Below are 19,072 nucleotides of genomic sequence, written 5' to 3'. Positions count from 1 at the left end.
GAGACAGACTTACATTCAAACCAGTATTCACAAAATGTATCTTCAAAGCAATGACTATGGAATGTTTTATGTAGCACAAAATAAAGCTTTTTAATATCGCATTAAAAAGATGTATCAATTGGAAATATTTAATTGATAGCCTATTAAACTGTAAGAGCAACTTAAAATGATCAAGGCACAACATCACATACGAATTCAATACAAAACTAAAAGCTAACTTCACAGCTGATTGTTTTTTTTTTATTCTTTCCTTTTTTTGCCAATATTTGCATATTCCTTATATAATGTCTTTTAGGTTTTGCACAGTGTTTCTAAATTCAAATGTATGTAAATTGGATTGTAAAAATCAGTCATAACCTTTCATTTTTTGAATTAGTGAAATGCATAAAAGGTGTAGTATGGATATGGATATAATAGCTTTCTTAAAGAAATAAGTGTAAACAAATCTCTTTTTTAAACACACAGGAATTGGCTCTTGGCTCTCTCAAAAAAATGGCTCGTTTTCATTTAGTTATGCTAATCAGAGAATAGGTAAGCATGAACATTACTTTATGACACAGTGCATTATGTGCATTTGTTCCCCATTTCATAATATAGCTTTTATGAGCCTAAAAGCTTTAAAAAGTGGTTTGACCATCAAGTAAATTAATAAAATATGTGTACACATCTTTGAACAGTTTTTAAACATGTTAAACAAATTGGATTTCCTGGAAATCATTGATTTTATCCATTCGACATTTGTAAACCAGAACCAACCATGTATAACTATTGCCAAGTCTTAAAGAAGTCAATCATTTAAAAACATTTCATGTTTTTATGATTTAGTTAAGAAATAATAATAAATTATACCACTTAATTATACTTAATAATCAACGACTTAATCACATTTGTCTACAATTCAGCCATTACTAGACTTTTTTATTATTATACAACAACAGAGATATTTTTGACTGGAAGCACCATCAAAAATATCTACATTTTTATGAAACATCTAAGTTATAAATAAAACATGTCAATTATATTTAAAAAATGTGTATTCAAGTCTGCATTAAGTGCATTTTTTTTAATGTACACTGGTCAAAAGTTTGGAATAATTATGGAATAAAAAATACAGTAAAAACAGCAATAATGTGAAATATTATTACAATTTACAATAACTGTTTTCTATTTGAACATATTTAAAAATGTATTTATTCGTTTGATGGCAAAGCAACATTTTCAGCATCATTACTCATTGTGCTAAAATAGCTGCTAAAAACTCAGCTTTGCCATCACTGAAAATAAACAAAATTATATATATATATATATATATATATATATATATATATATATATATATATATATATATATATATAGAGAGAGAGAGAGAGAGAGAGAGAGAGAGAGAGAGAGAGAATGTATTGTAATCATATTTAACAATATTACTATTTTACTGTATTTTTTATCAAATACATCCTCAAAAACATCAAAATTGCAAATATTCCAAACTATAGTGTATATCTAAATAACTTAATAAGGTTCAGACAAAATAAAAAGAGCATCACATCACTGACCCATACATAAATAATGGACGTGCAGTCCGTTCAGACAAAGGTTGGTTTAAGGTCGACTTTAAAGTTCACGACAGGACGTGTTGAGCGGTAGAAGTCCTCGTCCTCGCTGTCAGAGGTCCCTGAGGTGAGGCTGTCTGTGGAGTCGTAGGGGTGATGACAGGCCCCGCAGTAGGGCCGCTGGTAGTAATAGTCCTCTGAGCTGCTGGAGTCTGAGTCCGAGTAGTCATACGGCTCCCCCTCTATCAGCCCAGCGGGGGCAGCCTGGGGAACCTGTCCCGTGAAAGGAGTAACGGAACATTTGTGAGAAGAACATTCCCAACTGTCCTGTCCACAGCCACGCCGAGTCTTTGCTTTCTCGTCCCTCCTTCTCCTCTTTCCCTCGTGCCAAAAGTCAAGTCTTTGAGGGTTGCTGGTTGGACTTGTTTTAGAGTCATCATCCCTCAACTTTTCATGGTCTGGTAGTGCTGATGCCCTACTGCGCCCTGGAGGTACCGAGCCTGGAAAATAGTAAGGGGGAGGTCCACCTCTCGAGGAGTAAAACGGAGGTCTGCGTTTACGCATGAGATAGGGTGAGATGGTGGGGAAAATGAACTGTAGAGGAGATCGAGGAGAAAGAGTCACGCTCAGATCGTCTGGCTTGATGGTCGGGCTTCGAGCCCGGTCGGGCGATCTGACAGAACTGCTAATGGCATCCACACTCAGGTCCTGCAGGATCTCCACCAGCTGCTCATTGGTTACAAAACCCAGTCGTCCCACTGATGACGTTCCTGGAATCTCCATGGAGGCTGATGGCTCTGGAGACTCAACCTGAGGTGAACTACACCGAGCAGGACCCAAAGAAGAGGAACCCTGTGCTAACTTTTCCTGATCCGAAAGCTTCTCCAAAATATCTCTTCCAAGACCTGAGTTTCTGATATTGTTTACGGCTGGAATTGCATCTTCTGTGTTTCCATTCAGACTCACAACCTCAACTTTAGGAAGCCTCAGGTGTGGTGGAGAAGAGGGAACATTTGCAGCTACTGAGCCTTCAGGGGACGTTTGCTTTGAGGTAGTGAGAGTGGGAAGCGGTGGAGGAGGTACATAGGGAGGTGGAGAGAGAGCTCTGGTGGGAGCAACTTCCGAGTATTTCCTGAGAAGAAGGGTTGGAGAGTCTGGAGATACCACTGTGGTTTGGGTGGAGGACGAGTTGAGGTTAGTGTTGGAGGAGTCCATTTCTCCCTCGTCCACGGGGTGGCTAGCAGTCATCAGTTTGAGCAACTTGTCCTTGGCATTGTTCACTTGTTCCTGTAGGCTATCAATAACAGCATTCTTCTGCAAGTATGGAGGAAAAATGGGAAAATGGGTTTAAACCTCATTACCTTAATCACAGTCATTATCTAGAGTGGCTCACGTCACTAAGTAGGTGTATGGGATAGATGCCAATTTTACAGGATGTGAGATCATGAAGCGGTGCCTTGAGGAAGTATAAAACAAAGGATCCAACCTCACTTGTGGCGTAGTGACGCAAAACACACTGCTGTCCACACCCAACACATGAATTCATCATCACACTTAACCAAACCAGGAATCACTGTGTGGACGTCTATCTATCTATCTATCTATCTATCTATCTATCTATCTATCTATCTATCTATCTATCTATCTATCTATCTATCTATCTATCTATCTATCTATCTATCTATCTATCTATCTATCTATCTATCACACAATGTAAATGTAATAACTATCGGTACCTCATTGATGAGTCTTTTCATGGAGTCATTTTCACCAAGTAGATAATAGATCTCATCCTCGCTGTACATGGAGTTTGTGGACTTGCTAGGACTACTGAAGTATTTGGCCATTTGACTGGGATGTGAATTTGTCTCCTCTTCAAACTGTCTCCATTGGGTCAGCTGGAGGGAAGAATAATAATAATGATTAAGTAGATAGATACAGGTACAGCAGGGGTATTAAATTATATACATTTACTGAGTGTTTCATGCTAATGTTCAGTTATAAAATGATTTATTTATTGTGCAATAACTTCAGTTCAGGCATCATCAGGTCTGTGTGATTCATTAACCAAATGTTTCCCTTTTTTATCCCTTTACACACACACACACGATCTATGCTCAATCACCGTCATAAAGAGCTGACATTAGCAGTGTCCTCTCCAAAAGTACAGGACACATTGCGTAACACATTTGATGTTGAATGCTGACTCGTCACCTTCACCTCCTGTGTTAGAGTTATTGATTGGTTGAACCTCAACATAACCCTTTTCAGATCCAAATACGTAAATGTCTGGACAAAGACTGACTCGGAGTTTGATTGCAAATCATCAGATATTGGCTGTGAAGTGACCAGGACGTACTTGTGGGACGAACAGCAGGCAGTTTATGGCCATTGTACAGATGAAGATGGCTCCAGACACTACACTGTAGACCACATTGGGCCAGGCATACAGGTAGAGAGAGACGGGCACGGCCACAGCGGTCGACATGGTCACCAGGCAGACAGCACCCATGATGGTCATAGACTGGTTTACTGGAGGTAAGCTGACATTGCTTGTCAGGCCGGCAAGATATGTCCCGTACAAGAGGAGGCTGCCCTGTAAAAAAGAGAGGGTTTTCAGAGTGAAGCAGAATATCATATAAACTATGTTTTTTATCAATAAATGAATGAATATTTTGTTCCAAATGAATGATGAGAATGTAAACTATTAGGCTTGTTTGTGGTGAATCTTATAGGAAGCATGGGCATAGCCGCATAACCAAATACTAAAAGATAAAACAGAGTGTATATCATTTCTTAATAAAACTATTAATGCATAAAGAAAATAAAGTGAAGTTTATTATGACAAATCATTTCATTACTGTAACAAGCCCAGTTGTTTTTGAGCCTTTTTTTATTGTCGTTAGATTCTTATGGTTCCACAATGCATCTTACTGTTTTAATATTTATTTACATAATTGTTATACTATGCTCCACCCCAAATTGAAGTTTACTTTGGGCTGTAGGGGTCTAACTTAAACTAAAACCATTAAAATATATATATATAATAAAATAAATATTAAAATAAAATAAATATTAAATTAAATAAATACAAATTAATTATTATATATTTTTTTAATATAGTTTCAAGGCACAAATAAAACAATAAAAAAACTATACAGACCTATTTTTTTAAAAATGGCAAAACCATGTAATACATAAATTAGGGCATATCGCAATCATTCTACAGTATATACAGTAGAATTACATATACACTGTATGTAAAATACACTATTCTGTTCGAATGTTTGGGGTCTGTAAGGTTTTATAAAAAAATTTAAAGAAGTATTTGCATTTACTTGATAAAATACTATAAGTAAAATACATTTTACTTAAGTAAAACAGTAGAAACAGATAAGTAAAAACAGTAATATTGTGAAATTATTAAAATATTTATTACAACAATGTTTAAAATGGTAATATATGTAATGTAATGTAACTCATTCCTATGATGGCAAAGCTGAATTGTACCTTAAGCACGGAGAGCAGGATTACCCACAGGTCCGAGAAGAGAGAAGAACAGGAGTCTAGCTGGGTCAGAGAATAGGATGCGTCCAGCTCTATTACCTGACATTAAGAAGAAACAACACAAAATACTTTACATGCCATAAATCATTGGAGCTTGCATCAGTTCTCCTTTGTATGGCTTGTTACATCCCTATATATAGGAATAATGGCTGTGGCTATTCAAAAATGAAGTATGGCATCATCACTGCTTTAAGAATGCAAGTTTCTGAATAAATTTGTATCTTTATCTCACACAAAACTTAGTTTCCACAAGTCTTAAAACATAGTACTTCTACTTCTAGTGCTTGTAAGGTGATTTTTTTTGTTGTTGTAGTTTTTGTGAAGCATGACAGACATGGTCATTGTTTAGAAAAGAGCTGTGTGAAAATTCTCTAAAAAAGCTGTTCATAAAAATCAGGGTGAGTAAGCATACCTTCACCATCGCACTGACAGACCGAGAGCACTTGATCGGATCCGTCAGACCCCACGTTGACAGAACAACAACGTCCACTAGGACCAGCAGCGCAACTAAACCCATCAGCTGGATGTCTCTTATAATCTGAAACACAACAGAACACTGTTATTATGAAGCCAGTGACACCAACCAATAATTCATAGCCTATTCATTCACAGACGTATCATAACTCACCACTCTCTTGTCGGGCACACGCTGAGTGAACACTCTGTAGAGCCGCCATGTTTTCCCAAGAATGGGTCCAAACACCAGAGAGCTGCCGATACACAGTGTCCACATCCGCGCCTGAGATGGTACAGGAAAAGATACGCACATTTAACAAGAGGGCCGCTTTTAATTCTGCTCTGGTTGTAGTGACATGGCACATTCTTTCACATTAGTCACATTTGTTTGTACAAAACCATACAAATCACGACACTGTTTGTTTGTTAAAGTAACCATGAAATCAAATTTGGCAATACATTTTTTTTTAAAGATGTATACATCAAGTGAAAGCTGAATAAATAAGCTTTCCATTGATGTATGGTTTGTTAGGATAGGACAATATTTGGCCGAGATACAACTATTCAAAATCTGGAATCTGAGGATGCAAAAAATCGAAACATTGAGCAAATCGCCTTTAAAGTTATGCATTTATATTCGCAATTGCACTGCATTCACTCACAAAAATAAACTTTTTATATATTTACGGTAGGAAATTTACAAAATATCTTCATGGAACATGATCTTTACTTAATATCCTAATGATTTTTGGCATAAAAGAAAAATCTATAATTTTGACCCATACTATGTATTGTTGGCTATTGCCACAAATATACCTGTGCGACTTGTGACTGGTTTTGTGATCCAGGGTCTATTTGCCTTCTGCCCTCCGCCGTTGACAACGAGAAACTTCACCATGTCAACTCTGTTCTGCGGGCCTATGTACACCACACTAGCCAGTGGAGTAAGTCAGGGCAAATATTTGTTTATCATAGGGGCTGTAACAGAGGGGCGGCTGCCACCAAGTATACAATTTCACATTGGGTGACTACAACCGTGGAAGGTCCCGACACCCTCAGTGCGGCGTTTGGGGTATTCAGTATTGAGTGTAGCTTTTGAAAGGGAACATCTCGGGTTACTTGACTGTAACCCTGTTCCCTGAAAAAGCGGGAACGTCATGCTGTGCTACATTGCCGCACTGAGGATGTCCCAGGATAACTCTTCAGACAAAAATGATACCTGAGGACCTGTGGCACAAATATAGCTTCTGAGGCTGTCAAGTTCAATGTCAATTTCATTGACATGTTACACACATTATTCACAGCTGGTCATCTCGCTCCCCCGTTTTCAGGGAACAGGGATACAGTCAAGTAACCCGAGAAGTTTTCACTCAATATATTTTAAAATGTAATTTCTTCCTGTTATGGTAAAGCTGAATTTTCAGGATCATTACTCTAGTCTTCAGTGTCAGAAATCATTCTTATCAAGAAATATATCTGATCTATGTTGAAAACAAATGTGCTGCCTAATTTTTTTGTGGAAAACATGATACATTCCTTTCAGGATTCTTTGGTGGACAGAAAGTTCAAAAGAACCGCATTTCTGTGAAACCGAAATCTTATACATTTCTTGTGACTTTTGATCAATGTTATGCATCTTTGCTGAAGAAAAGTGTTCATTTCTTTAAAAAAAATCTTACTGACCCACAAGTTTTGAACACTAGAGTATCTTTTTTTTTTTAAACCACTGCTAATCTATCCAAAACAGCAACACACAATCAACACACTCACATAACGTTACACATTCAAAGAACTAAATCCACAGTCATTTGAAGTATAAACAATGGATATGCAATCAATCACAGATGTAGGGTTTGAGAAGCCTTAGCTTAAAGTCAACAAGAAATCTGTTAAACGCGCTTGGTGCATTAAAGGAGATTTATGGAGTTGTTAAATGTAAACAGGCCTTTAGCAATTCAGAATAATAAGCCAGCTGTGTGATTTATAAGACTGCTTGTGTGTGTGTGTGTGTGTGTGTGTGTGTGTGTGTGTGTGTGTGTGTGTGTGTGTGTGTGCGTGCGTGCGTGCGTGCGTACCTGTAAGATAGCTCTTGCTCCGGCTCCTGACAGCGGTTCTCTCTCCTCCACGGCGAATAAGAAGCCGCTGCTGTATGTGAGGAGACTGCCACAGAGAGTCAACACATTCAGATTGGGACTGGACATCTTCACTATCCTGTGTCAGAGGTACAGAATCAAAATGAATGTTGGTGGCTTTAGTTAGTGGACAAAAAGACCACCTGTAAAGTGATAAATTAGTCATACTGTATAAGATTGAGAGCTACGAGTACAATAAAAGGTCCAGTCATTTCATACCTGTTATTTTTGAAGCGCAGAGTGAAAACGAGGAAGAAAAGAGCCAGCAGAATCCCACAAGAGAGCAGCGTCCAGACTACAGCCCGAAGAGCAGGAGACAGAGACTGACTCTGGACACCCACACCGCTCTATACACAGACAAACAGCGAAATATACTTAATACAAAAGTTTAAAAGTTTGGGAAAGAAGTCTCTTCTGCTCACCAAGGCTGCTTTTATTTGATCAAAAATACAGTAAATAAATACAAAGAAAATAAAAAAAATACAAAGACAGTAACATAGTTAAATATTATTACAATTTAAAATAACTGTTTTCTATTTGAATATTTTTTCTATTTCTATTGATTTATATTTTGTGTAATTTATTCCTGTGATCAAAGCTGAATTTTCAGCATCATAACTCCAGTCTTCAGTGTCACGGTCCTTCAGAAATCATTCTAATATGCCGATTTCCTGCTTTAAGAAACATTTATTATTATTAATAATGTTGTAAACAGATGAGCTGTTTAATATTTTAGTATTTCTTTCAGGATTTTTTGATTAATGGAAAGTTCAAAAGAACAGCATTTATTTGAAATATACATTTTTGTAACAATGTCTTTACTGCCCCTTTTGATCAATTTAATGTATCCTAGACTCCTTGCTAAATAAAATTGAGAGCTACTGACCACACTTTTGAATGGTATGACTATAATGAACACAAGCTTTCTACAGTGTTAAGTTTAAATTAGAAATATATCAAACAGAAGTATTTTCACTAATGGTCTCAGTCTGTTTGTAAATGTTAGTGTAATTGTCTCTGAGTGTGTTGTGGTGCACTTATGTGAGTGTGTGTATGTACCGCTGAGAGCGCACAGAGTCTCTGCAGGACGTCCCAGCCCAGCTGACTGGACACTCCTGGGTCGATGAAGCAGACGCCAGACTCACAGTGAGAGCTGCAGTTCAGTCCTGCCTCCATTACTGGCCTGAGCTCTAGCTCAACTCATGCACACATCCTGAAAGACAGAAGAAATTAAACTTCATACAAAGCTGTACTTCATACAGTGACACAATGATTACGGTACACAGCATTGTAGTTGGGATGTAACATGTACAGTATGAAACAAACTTGCTATCAAACCTCAGATCTGTTTTTAGGCACATTGTAGAAGACTGAACACAAGATGGCGCTGTCATTCACAGTTTTGAAAAAAAGCTCTTCTGTCTAGATAGAATATAGTTACACTGAAATATAAGTTATTCCCAGTTCAGTTTGTTTTTATAAGACAGTAAAAACGATACAAAACGATCTATGACCAGTAATGACTGTTACTAAAGGAATGTTTATTTGTTTTTTTGTCATTAGATTGGCTTCTTCAGATGAAGATGTAAGGCACAGCAGAAACAACCCTCATATGATGAGACTGACTTGAGTTTCCAGAGATCCAGTTGATTTATTTGTAATAATAATAATAATAATCCCTACAGTTTCCCTTCAGATTCTTTTAATTTAGCTCTAAGACCTTTTACTATTAAACATTCTCTCAGTATTGATAAATGCTCAGAGGTATTTTTCAGAAATGGGACAGTTGAACTATAGTGACATTGTTTCTGTTTGTCCTTGTGACCCTATACATAGAAAATAGAAAGATAGATTGGTATATTTCTGCTATTATTTAGAGAAATACAGTAAAAACAAATCCAATCAAAATGCTACAGTAAGTACAAAAACATATCACATATCAGAGGTTTTTTTTATCCATTTATTTTATAGAGGGCGTTTAAAAGTGCAGTAAGGAATTTCTGAGAAAAACTGTTGATATTTTTTCAACCCAAACAAACACACACCTCCCTTCACTGCTCCGCCACCAAAATGCATGAACACACAATGTGAATGTCTCTTTATCATAGCTGAAGCGAAGGAAAAATAATGCTTAGTGAAAATAAATGTGAAGATAGCAAACAAACAACAAGGAAAAACAAAAAATTAACACACAGTACAAAAGTGTATACGCAATAATTGATTGTTGTTTGTCGCCAGCACCTCTCCAGCTCCAGTCAATGACACTCAAAGCTGTCTGTTACTATAGCTAACATTACAACAACAGCATATCTTGGTTCTGTGCAACACAGCAAAACCAATGTTACTCACGTATTGAGCAGAAACAACATTTTAAGACGGTAGCCGCTTCTCTTCCACATTGTCCTGTCAATGGCTACTGTCAGCTGTCTGGTTACCAACATTTGAACAACAGAAGAAAGAAACTCATACAGGTTTGGAACAAGTTGAGGATAAGTAAATGATGACATCATTTTCATTTTTGAGTGAACTATCCCTTTAACGCGGGTCCTAAAGCTCTGGGCTGATCATAACCTTTTTTTTTTTTTTTTCAGTGATGTTCCTCTATGACCTTTTCTCTTCTGTAATGCCTCTCAGCCATCTCTCTTTCTACAGTCTTTCTTCAATCTCCCTCTTGTTCTCTCTCTCCTCCCCCATCATGAGTGGACACGCCCCCTACTGCCGATTGGCTACAAGTGTGCTGTACTGCTCAGTCTGATCCACTCTCAACAGTGTTTACACTTGTAGTTCAGTTCGATTGGTTTTCTTTTGCATTCAAACTAATTATAATAGTGCTCTCTATAGTGCCTCGCTTTTTCAAATGTTTGTTGCAACTACAGTAGCCGTTATGTACCAAGAAGCAATGACAACATGTCTTCCTATAGCACTTCACCGAGTTTTTTTTCGGGTGATGAGGTTCATTATTTCAAACAAACTGCAACTTGACACACAACATTATGAAATATGCATGCCTTTCAAATTTGCCGGGACAGTGACAAGCGCCTTTCACTGATCTCCTTCTCTGCTTCTGCTGGTTTCAGTCATTAAATAATTTCAGTCACTTCTGCTATTATAGTTTTTCAAAATGGCGGAAGCCTCCTTGGACTTAGCCATCTAATGTAAATAAAGATAAGAAATTCTTCGTTACGAGGATAAGTCAGATCATTGGCAGAGGTCATTTTACACCATGGACATATTTATGAATAAAGACATTGATTTTAGCAAATAAAATACTTTAAAAACTACACAGTGTACCTTTAAGGCATCTTAGGAAGTTGAAATATTGCTTAGTATCTGAGAATGTTGTATAAAATGGCCTTTGTATCTCTCAGACCCCAACAGAACACAAAACATCAGTGAACCGAACAAAGCGACAGACCGAAATCACAGCTGCCTCCCATGTGACTGTGAACATTAGAACTTAAAAAGTACAGGCTCATTCTCCTCTTCATTACATAATTATACCCTTGATGTTTAAAAACTGTAATCATCTTGCTCCTCAATCGCTAATGAAAAAAAGGAGGGAAAAGCTCAGGCTTGCCTCCACAATACACAGTTGCAAGGAAGACAGTAAATCCCACATGGATGCACCGATTACCACTCACAATGCAGCGCTGTGCGTCACATCGGCAAAATAACCACATGTATGAGCCTGAAAGGGCAGACCACATTACCTGTGCTGTGATCTTCACAGTCTCAATGTCTAGTAACACGTCCCATGTGCCAGTCTGTTTGAGGCATGCAAAGAAGAATAAGCCTGTATTATGCAATTGCAAAATGATTTTCAATGCTGTCCGCACCTGTTAATATATTTATTATGATGAAATTTGTCAAGCCTGCCTTTTAAAGGTTTTAAATATGGGTGTGTTCTCTGCAAGGTATGTGGATAATTGACATGAAATGCTTTTGGGAAGTTGACATATCCTTGCTAATTCTTTCAGCTTTTACCTCTATTGAGGCAAATAGACAATTTGGGGTCAGTAAATTTGTTGTATTTTTTAAATAATTCTATTCAGCAAGGATGCATTCCATATAATTGATTAAAAGTGCCAGTAAAGACATTTATAATGTAAAATATAAAAAATTTAAATCAAATAAATGCTGTACTTTTGAACTTTCTATCATCATAAAATCCAGATTTTTTTTTATCACTGTTTCCTCAAAAATATGAAGCATATCAGAACGATTTATTAAGGATCCTGTGACACTGAAATCTGGAGTAAATTATGCTGAAAATTCAGCTTTGCATCACATAATTAAATTACATTTGAAATATATATATATATATATTAAAAAAAACATGTTTTAAATAAAATTTTAATATTTGAAAATATTGCTTTTTTTTACTGTATTTTTGATCAAATAAATGCAGCATGAGACTTTTGAACAGTCGTATAAATATGAAAACATAATTGGTCACAGTACAGGAACTAGTAGAGGCAAAAAGCAGTTTAAAATGGTGAAAACAGAAATGGTCAGATAATTATAGTAAGACATACACTGACTTTTATTCATATAAACTTTCATTTAAAATACTGATGTAGATAAAAATGTTCATGGGCATGTCACGCGTCAACCCATTAATCCAAATGTGGATCTCCATACCTTTCATTATGTCATATTTTATTATGTCATAGATGTCAGTTTCATATTACGGTATCTCATTTGTTTATGAATCAGTATTTGTGACTATGTTTGAAGTCTGATGCCTCACATGCGTGTGACTAAGCTTTAGAGTGAAGTTACTGCATCTGCACGAGCTCTATGAGTCTTTCTGAGAGTGCCAGCGTCTGGTATGATAGTGTGGATGCGATTGAGACTATTCTGGAGTGTTCACGGCTCCGAGCGCCCGAGGCACAGACATTATACAAGCGCCTCACAGACACACGGTTACTAACAAACAAACGTCTCTGGAAACAAACAGCCGCCACATATTAAAACGCTCAAACTGTCACACAGTGGGAACCAGAAAATGTGCACATCAAGTATGAAACCAAAAGGTAAATTCAAAATTAGTCGTTCAAGAATATCCAAGGTCAACCAACAGGCAAATCTATGATACGCAACCATCATGTAACTACCACTTAAACAGAATAATGACAAAATTATGAAAAGAAAAAGCAAAAAAGGAAAGCAAAATAAGTTTAAAGTGCCTCTATGTTATTTTAAAGGCTCCTAATTTTGTCTCCTTCAATGGGTTTGCATCATCCAAGGACAAAAATCACATTGATTTTCTCATTATTGCAGCATCACCTCTTTTCTCAGTGTCTGAAATGGTTCGATAAAGCATCCGGTCTCTCTAAACCCCTCCTTTCTGAGTCTACTCTACTGTGATTGGTCAGATGGCCCAGTTGGTTGTGATCGGTATACTCTACTGTGATTGGTCAGATGGCCCAGTCTGTTGTGATTGGTCTACTCTGCTCTGATTGGTCAGATGGCCCAGTCTGTTGAGATTGGTCTACCCTGCTCTGATTAGTCAGATGGCCCAGTCTGTTGTGATTGGTCTACCCTGCTCTAATTGGTCAGATGGCCCAGTCTGTTGTGATTGGTCTACTCTGCTCTGATTTGTCAGATGGCCCAGTCTGTTGAGATTGGTCTACCCTGCTCTAATTGGTCAGATGGCCCAGTCTGTTGTGATTGGTCTACTCTGCTCTGATTTGTCAGATGGCCCAGTCTGTTGTGATTGGTCTACTCTGCTCTGAATGGTCAAATGGCCCAGTCTGTTGAGATTGGTCTACTCTGCTCTGATTGGTCAGATGGCCCAGTCTGTTGAGATTGGTCTACCCTGCTCTAATTGGTCAGATGGCCCAGTCTGTTGAGATTGGTCTACCCTGCTCTAATTGGTCAGATGGCCCAGTCTGTTGAGATTGGTCTACTCTGCTCTGATTGGTCAGATGGCCCAGTCTGTTGTGATTGGTCTACTCTGCTCTGAATGGTCAAATGGCCCAGTCTGTTGTGATTGGTCTACTCTGCTCTGATTGGTCAGATGGCCCAGTCTGTTGTGATTGGTCTACTCTGCTCTGATTAGTCAGATGGCCCAGTCTGTTGAGATTGGTCTACCCTGCTCTAATTGGTCAGATGGCCCAGTCTGTTGTGATTGGTCTACTCTGCTCTGATTAGTCAGATGGCCCAGTCTGTTGAGATTGGTCTACTCTGCTCTGATTAGTCAGATGGCCCAGTCTGTTGAGATTGGTCTACTCTGCTCTGATTAGTCAGATGGCCCAGTCTGTTGAGATTGGTCTACCCTGCTCTAATTGGTCAGATGGCCCAGTCTGTTGAGATTGGTCTACCCTGCTCTAATTGGTCAGATGGCCCAGTCTGTTGTGATTGGTCTACTCTGCTCTGAATGGTCAAATGGCCCAGTCTGTTGTGATTGGTCTACTCTGCTCTGATTGGTCAGATGGCCCAGTCTGTTGTGATTGGTCTACTCTGCTCTGATTAGTCAGATGGCCCAGTCTGTTGAGATTGGTCTACCCTGCTCTAATTGGTCAGATGGCCCAGTCTGTTGTGATTGGTCTACTCTGCTCTGATTAGTCAGATGGCCCAGTCTGTTGAGATTGGTCTACTCTGCTCTGATTAGTCAGATGGCCCAGTCTGTTGAGATTGGTCTACTCTGCTCTGATTGGTCAGATGGCCCAGTCTGTTGTGATTGGTCTACCCTGCTCTAATTTGTCAGATGGCCCAGTCTGTTGTGATTGGTCTACTCTGCTCTGAATGGTCAAATGGCCCAGTCTGTTGTGATTGGTCTACTGCTTACAGTGCGTGTTGGAAACAAAACGCCTATTACAATATCTGAATTTTAGCTCTGGAGTCCTCAGCAAACTCAGTGATACGAACAGTAACAATGGCGTTGGTTTTACTGTATCGTTTCAAGACCAAGTCCTCGTGCTTTGGAAGTGGGTTTGCTTTCACAGCACAGAAAACATCACAGAAAATAGCGTCTTCTCGACATGTCGACAACACAAACCAAACTCTTCTAGGCCTCAACTACAACTACAGTGTTTGAGGGTCTAAGTAGACATTGTTTGCAGAAAGCCAATGAAGACCATATAGGCTGGCATTATGTATTACAGCGTAGGTTTGCGCAGGAATTTATTTTTAATTACTGACGACTTTGCTTCTATCTTTTGGGAGACAATAGCTCCATTTATCTACACTTTGATCTTTGAAACTGTGCAGACCTTTTACATTCACAATCGGCTATATTACACACATGAAAGATGATATCCGAAAAAGTGAAATAAGGGTATTTTAATTTAAGTTTGTTACAGTATTTTAAACTAAGAAAGCCTCTGTCAAGCAACTACATATGTAATTTAACATATGATGCAGGCCTAGGCTAGTCTCGGGAGATATGTGAGACTGAGACTTGTTCTTGAGTCCAAGAGAAAAGAATTTTTACAAATGCTAGTTGTGACTTTGCAGACTTGAGCGGATGAATCAAGATGAGTCACAAACAGAGCCTCAAACTACAGCAGCCGTTTAGTACACCTGCAGTGTGAACTGATTTATATGAAGAAAAAACAACAACCCCAGTCTATGATGTCACCATTTCTACATTTTATCTGGCATACTTGTCTTGTCATACTTATCACACTAAGTTTATCATGTCTGTGAAACTGAAGAACAGATACGCAGACTAAACATTGGAGCCAAGTTATATCAAGCTATAAGACATATTGTTATACACATTAATAATGATAATCAAGCATCATATGGACATGTAATCCTGAATGATTTAGAAAATAGATTCATTTAGACTATTATTGTGTTTTTCCTCAGAGGTACAGAAGTAAAAAATGAAAGTGCACATTAAATGATCATTTATTAAAAAGATTTAGAAGCCTAAATTAATGTATGGCTCCAACGAGACTGATTTGACACTTATTGTCTTGTCATAATGCATGCAAATAAACATGTGCTTTAATATAAATATCTCTGGCTTCTTGGTTTCTGCTAAATGAATTAATAAATCGGATGTACAAACATACATATTCATTTATTTGTTTGTTGAGGTATAACACATTAAAAAAAAAAATTATTTTAAGTTTTATTAAAACTTTTATTTTAATCAGCAGCGCAATGTTTTTTATTCATTTGATACATTTCATAGATTTTGTTTGGGCATAAAAGCTGAAACTGCAGGTTTACATTTAGCATTTTCTTAAAATGATTGCTGTAACGTAATGTTTTCAGATTGATGTACTCATAATAAGTTATATTAAATAAATATTTGTGTCTTAAATAAATGTTACCATATGCAGCACGTTTTTTTTTTAGGCTGTCTGACAAAACATTTTTACAGTGCAGTTTCCGGCACTTTAGTTTCTGTCTATAGGCGATTAGGATCCTCAAAGCCAGCATTATTTCAGGCATTTTAGAGTTTATCTTTTGGGGCTAAAACTTTGTTTTATGTGTCGATGACTTTGGAAAGTCACTGCATTATAAAGTCAGCTGACTTTACAAAACTTTAATTCCTCCTGGGAAGACGCCTGCCAGAAAAGTGTTTAAACACATTTAAATCCACTCATTTGTTTTTAACGTTAGATGAGTTTAAACATGCATGCATTTTAGTATTAGATTCATGACACATCTCTTTTCAGGGTGGTGTGGAAATTCCTGTAGTTCCTTCCTAAAGTTGTATTGTCATCTGTCCCAATATAGATCTGTAGTTTACAGTTTCCTGCAGAAACGGCCGACGCAGAGAGGCATTTCCGACCATTTTTCACTCTTCAATATGGAATGGGGAGATGGTGTAAAGACCGAGCAGGCCTGTCCTACTACTGTATGTTGACCAGCCCATGACTGGTCAGTTAAGGGCATCTTAACCAGCACATGGAGTTCACGTGAACTCTGTTTCAATCAAAACACACTTCTAGGTGTCACGTTTGTGTCTGTTTTCACGTTATGTTTACCTGTGACACCCAGTTTGCCCATGTGTTTCATTGAGTTAATCCCTGTCACCTGTTGTCTTGTTAATTAGTCATTAATAGTGCATTGGTTTCAGCTGTGTGTGTCATTTATTAGTTGTTTCAGTTTGTTATTAAAGCCTATTTAAGCTTCTCTGCATGCATCGTTACACTAGGGGTGTGTCTGCTCTATTCTCATTTGAAATCGCTCGTGAACGCCTGAATACTGTATTCAATATCTACTAGTGGAAAAATACCTATACGAAAAATGTATTTAAAATACATTTATTTTACTTATAATAATAGAAATTAATTACCATATCGCTTACTTGAGACATACTGATATAAATATATATATATATATATATATATTTAACTTTTTTTATTGAGTAGATTTTACTTTACTACTTCCCCCCAAATATTATTATTTAACTATATTTGGAACACTTTTTTATTGCACAATGCACATTTCTTAATATTAAGCCTAAAATGTGTTTTAATTGGATTATTAGTGAGGACAATATGTTTATATCAGTCTTTAAATGCAATATATTTAAGGTGTACCTAAAGTAAACTTGCAATAGTTCCATTCTAGCACAATCAAATATACTTAAGTATATCTTTAGTTGGACCTCACACTATTTCCCTAAAGTGCAAAATTAGTTGTTCAAAGTTAGCAGACTCAAAAGTACAATTGGATGGTATTTAGATTACGTACATACCGGTATGTAATGTGTCTGTAGTATAGCATAAAATAAATGTATTTCAAATACATTTTGGTAGGCTACTTATTGTTCACTAGGGTTCTCTTTAAACGAGTGATTACAAAATTTCCTAAGCCTTTATTTATTCATCACAGCAGGTCTAGGACTTTTGTCTCATGGTTTGGCACAAAGCAAGTAGACTTCAGAGAAGTGAATGAGACATTGACGACTACAGAAAAGCGCAGCTAGTGTGTTTGGGGATCATATTATGAACAATCACACCCCTGCACTCTGTCTTAATCCGTTTAGCAATTTAATAAGCTGATCAAGTAAGAATGCCAGTTATTATTGGTTTGCCCCCGCCGACTCAACGCCCACCGAGCGACGCCAATAATCCGACAAATGAAAGTAAAGATGGATTACAATGGAATGAACTGCATTTCGTTTTAGAAGCAAACTTAAATGTACTCGGCCGTGGAACTTATAAATAGCTAACTTATTAAATGAATTGTAAAAAACATTATTTCAAGTAATAAAATTAATAAGTAACAATACAATTAATCGATGTAAAGCATTTATTATTGCTATTTTTTATTAAATTATATATATACATGGAAGTATATGTATATATATATATATATATATATATATATATATATATATATATATATATATATATGCAAGAATTGGCTACTGTTTCCATTTGATTTTAGGTAGCTGCTGTTTTACGTAGCACAACATTTGCAACATGAAATTGTCTTTTGAAAATAGATTGAGCAAACCTGTGATCCATGTCCTGCTGTCCCCACATGATCCTGAGCGATCCGATACAAAACGTCCCATTTAACAAGCGACATCACATCACAGCAAAAGTAATCACAGGTGATCCAAAGGCTCAGTCTGTAGTTTTCGACTTTTAATTGTCTGTGCATCTATGATGAACAGCAGACACTGCACAAACTCCTGAAACACTGAAGTGAGTGCAGAGGACTGAGTCAGACAGGGAAAGAGGAGGTGGCTGAGAAAGGGAGGGAGAGCGCGAGACAGAGAGAGGATCATTTGGACTGTAAAAAGTGGATATGGTAGGCTGGTGTACCCTAAAGATTGCAGGTCGATTAAGTCATTTTAAATCAGACTTATAATACCATTGATTATGTTACCTTTTTTAAATGGTTTAAAAGTTATTTAAATGTTTGAAAATGTATTTTTTTTTATTACACTCGCCACTTTAGGTCCAATGCAAAAAAAAAAAAAAAAATGAAACTAGGCTACTGTAGATAGGCCCAGTAATTAATTATTTATCTAATGTGTTATTTGACTTAGCTGAGAGGTCTCGTGGGACAGGGTGGAGTGTGGGATAGGGTGGATTCTGTACGGCATGGGAGTCATTATAAAAACAACTCAAAAAAAATATCATAAAACTACAATGGAAAGAAATACACTCGTGTTTATCACACCTGCTGCTGCTCCATTACGCAGTAGGCCTAGTGTGCCGCGCATGCGTGTTAAGATAGCAGATTGATTTGGGGGTTCGGTGAGTCGATGATGTCATCTCGCTCCAAGCGCGCAAATAATTACGCAGAGGATAGAAACTTGCTGTGAGCCATAAGGGGTTATTAAAATTTCATGGGCTCTTGCTGTGTGAGTCTAGTCATGCTTATTCAAAAGGAACGACAAACAGACTTATTTAGTCAGCTACAATAATACAGTTTTTAGCA

The 19,072-nt window shown here is 37.3% G+C and overlaps 1 protein-coding gene across 1 annotated transcript; it reads right to left on the bottom strand.

Moving 5' to 3' along the window:
- Positions 1 to 1,442: 1,442 nt before the first annotated feature.
- On the bottom strand, positions 1,443 to 18,273 carry gpr156 (G protein-coupled receptor 156). The gene is made up of 10 exons (XM_079617765.1): positions 18,137 to 18,273; positions 8,765 to 8,918; positions 7,925 to 8,052; positions 7,649 to 7,784; positions 5,746 to 5,856; positions 5,530 to 5,655; positions 5,061 to 5,156; positions 3,910 to 4,146; positions 3,287 to 3,448; positions 1,443 to 2,864 (listed from the first exon to the last, which is right to left on the bottom strand). Exons 2-10 carry the CDS (start codon positions 8,879 to 8,881, stop codon positions 1,584 to 1,586), a joined length of 2,394 nt encoding a protein of 797 aa, XP_079473891.1. The 5' UTR covers positions 8,882 to 8,918; positions 18,137 to 18,273; the 3' UTR covers positions 1,443 to 1,583.
- Positions 18,274 to 19,072: the final 799 nt, after the last annotated feature.

This window comes from Phoxinus phoxinus (assembly GCF_949152265.1).
Source record: "Phoxinus phoxinus genome assembly, chromosome: 7".
In the NCBI taxonomy this organism is placed as follows: Eukaryota; Metazoa; Chordata; class Actinopteri; order Cypriniformes; family Leuciscidae; genus Phoxinus; species Phoxinus phoxinus.
This window is presented reverse-complemented; position numbering and strand designations above follow the sequence as displayed.